General features: G+C 49.7%; 1 protein-coding gene across 1 annotated transcript; it reads right to left on the minus strand.

The window, feature by feature from the left end:
• Window positions 1-6424: 6424 nt before the first annotated feature.
• On the minus strand, window positions 6425-9245 carry LOC143386492 (palmitoyltransferase ZDHHC19-like). The gene is made up of 5 exons (XM_076841553.2): window positions 9115-9245; window positions 8645-8766; window positions 7959-8098; window positions 7029-7201; window positions 6425-6578 (listed from the first exon to the last, which is right to left on the minus strand). The coding sequence occupies exons 1-5, from the start codon at window positions 9243-9245 to the stop codon at window positions 6425-6427; spliced, it is 720 nt and encodes a 239-aa protein (XP_076697668.2).
• Window positions 9246-9605: the final 360 nt, after the last annotated feature.

Below are 9605 nucleotides of genomic sequence, written 5' to 3' on the forward strand. Positions count from 1 at the left end.
CATCCCTACTGCACACACAGATTCACAGGCACTAAAACCTGGGCACAGGGACTCCTCCCCTCTTTCTCTGCCATGTGCCCATGAACTTGGGCTTCCCAGACAGAGGAAGTGAGCAGGAATAAGATTTGAGAAAAGCCTTAAGCCCAAAAAGGACTTGAGCCCAGGGAGATAGATATTGGGACAGGGAAAGGGGATGAGAAGTGTTGGAGTTCAAGCCAGGGCAGGCGGGTGGGGCTGGGCCTGGGCTTCCCAGGAGAGGTTGAGGAGGAAAGGAAGAGGGAAGAGCAGTCTTGTCGTGGGACTTTGTGGTCTGGAGACTTGGAGACACATCCTGCATCATAGGTCACCCACCTCCTAAAGTTGGTCAGAAAGGATAAGGGGCTGGGCGAACACACCCCCGAGGATGAACTCATACCAAACATGTGCATACTCTCTCTCTCTCTCTCTCTCTCTCTCTCTCTCACACACACACACACACACACACACACACACACACACACCCTAGGGACATGCATCTGACCCCTTGGGTGACATCCTTTTGCCTCCACCTTTATCACACAAGATGGTTTCACCCAGATACAAGTATGGAAAGAAGCAGTATAGTTTGTCTGTCCTGATGCTTCATGTGGCAAGATGATATGGGGTCCTTGATACAAATTCAGAGAGCCCCACAACCACTAATAGTACTCTGGAAATTCTGACATGGTTGGGTCGCCCAACTAGTGGAGAAAATAACCATAAATCATTCCAGCTGCATCCATTGCTTGCCTGCTCTGCACTAGATGAAACACCTCACCTCCTCCTCCAACAACCTACTACGAAGGTGATATTATTCCCAGTCCCAAGATCACACTCTGGAGACTAACAGACACACGGTTTGATGTGCCCCCTGCCCAACACTCTGGGGCCTGCAGACTCAAAATTCCTGAGTCTACCCCAGGGACAGGACCAGAACCAGCAGCTGATGCACCCCAGGGGGAATTGACCAGGGTGGGACACAGTTGCAGGAGAGATGCAGGATGAATGCCCCCACCCTCCCACATCTGGGGAGGAGGCGCCCAGGAGGGGGCTCCAGACTGACTCAGGCTGGCTCACCTCCCACTAGAGGGCTGGGCCAGACTTGGTTTTCAAATTCCTGGGCAGCTGGCACCCCCTGTAGTCAGACAGGGATGCTGCAGGACAGGGCTTGCTCCATCCCTAGTGCTAGCTGGGGGTTTTCTCTCCTCCCATCTCCAGCCCTTGCCAGGAAGCCAGCCAGGTCAGTCACTGTGATTATTACTGTTGCCACATTTTAAGGATGAGAGAAATGACAAGTGTCTTGCTCAAGGTCAATGAGCTAGACAATGTTGGTTCCCTAGCTTGGGTTCTCAGAGAGCAAGGATCTTTCCCTTCCAAGAGGGCTTTGTTCCAACCCCTCAGAGCCTCCCTACATCCCCAGGAAACACCGCTTCTCTAAACCTAGAACAAACAGACAGAGCAGCCATAGGAAGAAGTAAAAACTATTTACAAATGTACAACAGGAATGGAAGTCTTAGCACTCCCAATAGGGGAGTGATTGAGGGCTCAGCTACGAGAGGCCTCCACATGGAGGCTCAAAAGATGAAGTTCAGATGTCCTGGTATCCAGCAGTGTGAATGGGTGAGTGACAGGCTCGTGGATGGGAGGCCAAGTCTTCTCTGTGGGCTTTTTGCTGCGGCATCGGGCTGATGGAAATCTAAACACATAAGTCAATACATGGGTGTTCTTTCTAGCTTCTACCCTGCAGTTCACAGTCATGGCTCTGGGCCCCAGGAGACAGGACAAAGGAGAGGGCTGGTACCCCAAGTAATGCAAGGGCCCTTGGTGGGCACCATGGGTTATCTACCCTACTGCACTCCTAATGCTCCACTTCATATATTTCACATGGGATTTCAAGTACAAATTTCCATAAAAAAAAAATAAAGAGCCAGGCACAGTGGCACATGACTATAATTCTAGTGGCCTGGGAGGCTGAGGCAGGAGGATCACAAGTTCAAAGCCAGCCTCAGCAAAAGTGAGGCACTAAGTAACTTAGTGAGATCCTGTCTCTAAATAAAATACAAAATAGGGCTGGGGATGTGGCTCAGGGGTCGAGTGCCCTGAGTTCAATTCCCTGTCCCCCTCCCCCCCAAAAAAGAATCTCCTTTACAACATAAATTACTAGTCTCAGTCCTCATTAATAACTGAGGAAACTGAGGCCTAGAAAGGTAAGGGACTGGCCAAGGCCAACTAGCAAATTAGTGGTGCAGTCTTTTCTCTTTGTCTATTCAGCAACACCTGGGAGTACTCTGAAACCTGGAACCCGCACACTCAGGTTCATATTTCCGTTCCTTAAGCTCCATGTGCTTCAGCTTCAGGGCCAGCCCAACCTCAGGAGCCTCCCCCAACACATGTGTGACCCACAGACATCCTTCTCCCAATGCACACCCACTATTCCTCACCTCCTGTAAAGCTGCAGCCTCGCCACTCCCCGGGGGGCCCTGCCCATGTGTTGGAGATGTGGGCCCAGGGAGCTCTGTGGGACGGTGTTGACGGGAATATTGTGGCGAGAACCGTGTGTGCACTGGGTCCCCTTGCTCAGGGTCCCACTCCGTGCCTTCCGCCTGCTGCATCCAAGTAGCTGCAGACATGTACCTGGGGCGTGATAGACCAAATGCAGGGAGTCACTACCCACCTTGGCCTGGTCCCCCTGACCACCCTCACCCTCAGCTTGGAAAGCACAGAGCCCAGGGTTCCCAGCCAGGAGTCTCATCCAGGCTGCATTTCCCCTCTACTCCATTTCTTAGGGCAAGAACCTAGAAGGGCAATGAATAGGGACGTTCCCAGAGGCTCCCAGAGTGCCCTGGGGAAAACCCCAAAGGAAAGGACAATGGGTGACAGGGCCTGGGAGCTGGGGTCAGGGACCAAAGAAGAAAACCCAGCTTTATCTCACCCCACTCCCACCAGCCCCAGAGATCCACCACTTGAGCCTTCAGTTTACCAACTCACTTGGGTCCCACTGGCATACAAATGGTCAAATACCAGTTGTTGGCACAGCCCTGGTCGAAGGGGTTGTTGTTCCGGAGTGATTTGCCCTGGAGGGAGATGGGGATGGGAAGAGGAGCTCAGAATCAGCAGGACTGGGCAAGGCCATCTCACAGTGACTCCTCCTAAGTCAGTCAGCTTAGCCAGGGCTCAGCCCAGGCCTAGAGCAAGATTCTAAGGGCAGGGGAGCCCAAGAGTGACCCAGGGCCTCCTGCCTTCCTATGCTCCTAGGAAGAGTGACCTCCCTTGACCCACTTGTGAGCAGCTCTCCGCAGACAGTGCTGACACTGCACTCCTTTCTCCTGCCTTCTCAGGGCTCCTCATCATCCTGTGCCTCCCTGTGCAAGATCCTTGTTCTGTCTCCATTGGCCACACCTGTCCTCTTACCTCATCCTTCCACACACCCCCTTTTTTAAAAAAATATTTTTTAGTTGTTGATAGACCTTATTATTTTTTTTTTAATTTGTATGGGGTGCTGAGGATCAAACTCAGTGCCTCACACATGCTAGGCAAGTTCTCTGCCACTGAGCTACAACCCCAGCCCCTTTCAGATACCTTTTAAACTCTTCCTTGTGCTGCTCAATTGCTCCAAAGACAATGTCACCACCCCACTCCCACTTCATTTCCACACCTCTCATTTTTTTTTTCTAAAATTATGCCTTAACTGAATTTCACTATCTGGGAGGACAGGGGCAGTGGGGAGGCCCCATCATAGTTTCCTAGTCAAAAATCACATGGCCCAGGAAAATCTGGGCTGAAGGCCTTCAGTACACAAAGCAGTAAAGGTCAAGCTCAAAGTAAAGGCAGACCACAGGGCTGATGAATAAGGGCCAAGCACAGAGTCTCAGGTGGGAGGAGGACCAGATATGGCAGTGGTGGGCTGGGGACTAAAAGGATGGGAGGTGATGAGCAGGTAGGCTCCTCTGTCTGTTCACTGTCTCGGGGTCTGCAGCATCCCCTCCCCCACTGATGCTGCCCACCAGTCTTACTGAAAGAGCCTTTAGTCAAGAGATTGCCATACTAAAGGAATCCCAGGGCAGAGATGCCCACCCCTATCATTCCTATTCAACACTAAAAAGAAAAAGCAATAAAGATACACAGATTGGAAAGAAGGTAATGAAACTGTTCTTCACAGATGACAATATTCTATGTAGAATGTACAACAGCCACAAAATGCTGAGGGAGAACTCAGTGGTTGAGCACCCCGGATTCAACCCCTAGTCCTAGAAAAACAACAATAAGGACTCCTGCTCTTGGGAAGATGCTATGAAGAAAATGGAATGACAAGTCACAGATTGCAAGAAGAGATGTGCAAAACCTAGATCTGAATCTGATGTAGAAAACTCTTAAAACTCAATAAGAAAGCAACCGTTTTTTCAAATGGGCAAAAGATTGGAGGAAACGCTTTTGGGGGGAGTGGGTACCATGGATTGAATATAGGGACACTCAACCACTGAGCCACATCCCCAGTCCATTTTTTTTTTGTATTTTATTAGAGACAGGGTCTCACAGAGTTGCTTAGTTCCTCGCTTTGCTGAGGCTGGCTTTGAACTCGGAATCCTCCTGTCTCAGCCTCCCAAGCTGCTGGGATTACAGGTGTGCGCCACTGTGCCCTGCCAGGAGTAAACATTTTACCAAAGACCCACTGAAGGCCAAACAGACATGAAAATAGGCTCAACACCATTACTCATTAGGAAAACACAACCTGGAACCTTAATGAAATACTACGACTCATTTAATAAGACAGGTTTGATTAAAAGACAAAACAAAATAACAAAGGACAGTGTGAGGGGCTGGGGTTGTGGCTCAGTGGTACAATGCTTGCCTAGTGTGTGTGAGGCACTGAATTCGATTCTTAGCACTGCATATAAATAAATAAAAGGTCAACTGATACCTAAAATATATTTGAAAAAAAAAAGTGTGAAATGTTGGTGAAGATGTGAAGCAACTGGAATTCCCAACATTGCTGGTAGAATTTAGAAACCTTACAGTTGTTTTGGAAGACAAATTTGGCAATTTCCTACAAAGTTCCACACGTGTTTACCTTATGACTCAGCAATGCCACCCTTAAGAATTTATTAAACAAAAATGAAAACTTATGTTCACATGCCTGTGCATCAATGTTTGGGGCAGCTTTATTTATAACTACCCCAAAGTAGCTAGGCATAGTGGCCCACACCTATAATCCCAGAGGCTTGGGAGCCTGAAGCAAGAGGATGGCAAGTTCAAAGTCAGCCTCAGCAACTTAGTGATGCGCTAAGCAACTTAGTGAGACCCTGTCTCAAAATTAAAAAAAAAAAAAATTTTAAACATAATTTGAGGGGTGCTAGGAATGTGCCTCAGTGATTAAACACCCCCCGGTTCAATTTCTAGTATGAAACAAACAAAACAAAACAAACAAAAATACTGGCAAAAACTAGATATAATGTAAAAAATCCTTCGTTTGATGAATGTATAAACAATCTATAGGGCATCCATATGCTTCTACACAGCAATAAAAGAAATAAAATACTGATATGAGCGACAACATGGATGAATCTCAAATACATTGTCCTAAATAAATAAAGCCAGAGAAAAGAAGGCAATGACTCCATTTACATGTGATCCTGGAAAAAAAGAAAAACCAGAAGGACATAGGGAGAGAGACTGACAACAACAGGTGAATGAAAGGATATTCTGGAGTAAAGAAAGTGCCTAAACTTGATCATGCTGGAGAATGCAGGACAGTATCCAGTTGTCAAAATCCCGTATCCTAGACTAAAAGGGTGAATTTTGCAGTTTTAATTTATTCCTCAATAAATGAGTTTTTGTTGTTTTTTTTTTTTTTAAATCCCACCATGGCTCCCAGGTTTCCACTTCATCAAAACTAAATTTCACGCTCAACTTTTAGGGGCTTTTTAATCTTGACTCCTCCTTATAAATTATCTGGCACCTTGGGTTTGATTTAGAATCGTTCCTTCCTCATTTCCTTAACATCCTACATTCGGGTTTCTCTGCCTTTTTGCAAAGGTGTGCCTCTCACAGACAACACCCTCCTGTCTTCCACCTTTGCAAAATCACACCTAGGACAGGAAGAGTGGCACGTCCTCCTCTACAATGCTGGCCTCGCCAAACTCAGTTTCTTGCAGGCTGCTACACCACTCAGGACCAACCCCCGTCTCAAGCGTTTCCCTAGGTGTCTGCTGGTGTTATTCTGATCACAGGGTTCTTATCAACACAAGCGCAGGATGCACCCATCCCTCAAATAACAGGCTCTCCATGCAATGCACCCAGGAGGAAGAATGACCACTGAGCTCCAGGGGGAGGAAAGATCTGAGCTGCATCTTAAGGGGTGGGTCTGGAAGGACTCATGAGGCACCATCAGGACCAAGGGCAGTGAAGATCAGCCGAAAGTGCCGGATTCCCAAAGATGCAAGATGCCTCCGCACCGTCTGGTATTGCAGTACTCGCTTACCTTGCTCACCGACACAGCCTGTATCATCAGGAGCAGAATGACAGGCAGCAGGAGTACCAAGACGGGTACAGCTACTGCGATGCTGTGCATACACAAGCTAAGAAGAACAGACAAACTGTTCTCTCCTGGCCCCGCCCAACGACCGACAGCCCTCATTAGCCCCGCCCTGGCTGGCCCCGCCCACCCACTTTTTCCTCCCTGGACTGGACAATTAATCCAGCACACCCAAGAGAAACCTCACCCCACCATGCTGGCCTCCCACTTGACCCTTTTCAACCTTCATTACCCCACTTCTTGGCCTCCCTAGATTCTTAACTCCATAGTCCATCCTACCATGCCCATCTCCCTGACCCCACTCGCCTTCAATCTGTCCTTCATAGGTCCTCCCAAGTAGCTTCTCCTTTTAGCCCTGCCCACAACATCAGCCCTCCCTCGGTTAACCCCACCTCTTGGCTGTCCTGCCCCTTGGCTGTCCGTCCCTCCCCACAACCCATTCTCTTCCCAGTGTGGGCCCTTGGGACTGGGTGGATACGCCATGGCTGAGTCCAGCGACAAGGGCATGTGTCTTGTACGAATGAGAAAAAGCACACTGGTAGCCAGAAGAACAACCAGATAAAGGCACAGGGACACCAGCAGCAGCACGAATACGCGGAAATTTCTTTGACCTACACAATTGTTTACCCACAGGCAGTGGTGGTCAAAGTCCTAGGGGAGAGAAGGCAGACCTTGAGGGTCTATTTGGCTTAGCACAATACCCCCAAATCTAGAGGCCCCCCCTCAACCCAGCCCCTAGACCTCCTGCTCTTGGCCCTGCACGTGAGCTCCCATCTCCAGGGTGAAACCAGCACGTCCATGGATAGAGCACAGTTAGGACGCCATGGCTCATCAGGTCATTTGTCATGAGTGAGATCTCTAGAGACAACACCTGCCTGGTGTCACTTTGAGCAAGATACAGAAAAGCTGTGAAGCTGTATTTTTTCAGATACTGGGAAAGGATGAGAAGAATTTCTAGCCCAGCCAGCCTTCTGTATTGGAAACCCGTGCAAGGTGTGCACATGAGAGAAGAGCACTCGGAACCCAGGAAACCCTCAATTGGACACCCAGAGGTGGACAGGCAACAATACCCAGAACAGGGCAGCAGCCCGCCTAAAGTTATGGGTATCTAGTATCAGCAAGCTAGTGGGACAGTCACTGCCTTTCCTCCCCTTGACTCCACCAGGCTCAGCACAGATGGTGCCCTTTGCATGTCAGGACCTGTGCAAGCAAGGCCAGCGTCTCAGGACAAGTGCAGAACTGGAGGCAATAACATATATAAGTGACCAAGAGTGGCTGAGAGCCACTTGTAGCAGTGTGGGAAGATAATCTCATACCCACCCCTGGACCACATATGATGTGAGGTTCCTGGTCCTGGCCAGGTGCCCTGGGATGGGTTGGTGAGTGGACAGGAAGGAGGAGTACTTACCTCCACACAGATATTACAGAAGGGACAGTGGTGGGTCCGGGGTGGACGATGGAAAGAACACTTCGAGCACCACTGCAGGCGAAAGGCCGTGTTGTTCACTCGTGCTATGTATTGAATGTTGGGGTCCTCTTCTAAGGAGCCTGGCAGGGGAAGAGATTTGGGCAGTGGCAGGAGGCCCTTCCACCACTCTACTGCTTGGGGCCGCCCCATAGCATCATTGGGCAACAAGAAGGGTGGGGAGGAAGAGGGCAGGGGAATCCCGGTCCCTGTTGAGCAAGCTGAAAACTCAGATGGGCGGCAGTCACAGAGAAAGGGCTGTCCAGCCACAGGAGCTCTATACAGAGCTCTCCCCTTTTGGAATAGTGATCAGTGCTTGAAGTCGTGTGTAAAATGGGAAGGAGGAGGAGTGAACTGCGTGGTTTGGAAGGGCCTGCTGGCCTCTCTTGCCAGCCTGCCCAGTCCTTCCTTCGAAAGCAGCTGGAACACCTCCAGGATTCTGTTTTTTCGCACTTCAGTGGCTTGGGAAATGAAGTGCCAGGGCCCAAGTAATGATGACATGGAGGGAAGGGCTCCTGAGGCCACGGGGGCAGGGGGTGGGGTTGAGGGGGGTTAGCATGTTTGAAATCACCCCTATAGGCATCAGCCCTTGGGATACCACCTCCTTCTCCAGGGGTCTGAGGCCTTACCTTTGTGCAAAATGCCTGGGTCTGACCCGTTGAGGAAAATGAGGCTGCAGAAGGACAGTATAAAGAATAGGCCCGAAACCACGGCAAATTCCCACTGCCCATTCTGAGCCAACCACCGGCACCTGAAACCAGAGCCAGACTCAGTCCTAGTCTGGGGAAACCCAGAGCTCCCCACAAGGCCTAGTTCACCTGAGGTAGGACTTACTCGCCTTAAGGACTGATCTAAATATCCAGGTTAGAGACAGACCATGGAGACTCCACAAAATGTCACCAGCATTACCAGTCTCTCATAGTTCCCTAAATGCGTCAGGCACTCCAGACCTCTGTGCTTTCACATTGGGTTCCCTCTAACTCTATATCCTCCTTCCTCTGCTGACCCTCTCTCTCCACTTCCCTCCCTGCCTCTGTACTGTCCTTGTCTATTTTCTCTTCTGTGTCTAAGACACTGACACCTTCAATGGGAGACTCACGGAAAGGCGAAGAAGATGCCACTTATTGTAATAAGAAGCATTGCATTAAAAGCTGGAAACAGGCTTGGTTTCAGCCATGAGGATTCGATCGGAGGTTCATTTGGGGGCGTGATACTCTGTGAAGAGGCCATGGCTAGACCACCAAGCCTCACAGACTGAAGCCACCAACGAACTCTTCTGGGTTGGCACCCAGACTGCCATGACAACAGAAGTGACATCACAGAGGTTCTGGAATGGGGGCTCTGGCTGCTTCCAGTGACTTGTGAGATCAACCTTCCCCAACCCCCACATACGCACATGTTGTAGACTGGGACATCCTGCTCTGATGATGGTAGCTTTGTTGGAGCTTGTGATGATATGATGTGGTTTGTCCCAAAGGTTCAAAGGCTGGAGGGTTGGTCCTCAGTGATGAGGTGGTAGAACCTGAAAGAGGTGGGCCTAGTGGGAGGTAACTCAGTCACTCTGCAAGATGCCCTCTCAAGGGAGTAATG

This window comes from Callospermophilus lateralis, unplaced genomic scaffold (assembly GCF_048772815.1).
Source record: "Callospermophilus lateralis isolate mCalLat2 unplaced genomic scaffold, mCalLat2.hap1 Scaffold_116, whole genome shotgun sequence".
NCBI classification, from domain to species: Eukaryota; Metazoa; Chordata; class Mammalia; order Rodentia; family Sciuridae; genus Callospermophilus; species Callospermophilus lateralis.

Excerpts from the sequence above, each read along its gene's own strand:
- LOC143386492 (XM_076841553.2), bottom strand. The coding sequence starts at position 9,245 with ATGGCCTCTTCACAGAGTATCACGCCCCCAAATGAACCTCCGATCGAA. Across the intron at positions 7,202-7,958 it reads TCTGTAATATCTGTGTGGAG|GACTTTGACCACCACTGCCT; the intron begins GTAAGTACTCCT and ends TCTCTCCCCTAG. Across the intron at positions 6,579-7,028 it reads TCGCTGGACTCAGCCATGGC|CATCGCAGTAGCTGTACCCG; the intron begins GTATCCACCCAG and ends GTGTATGCACAG.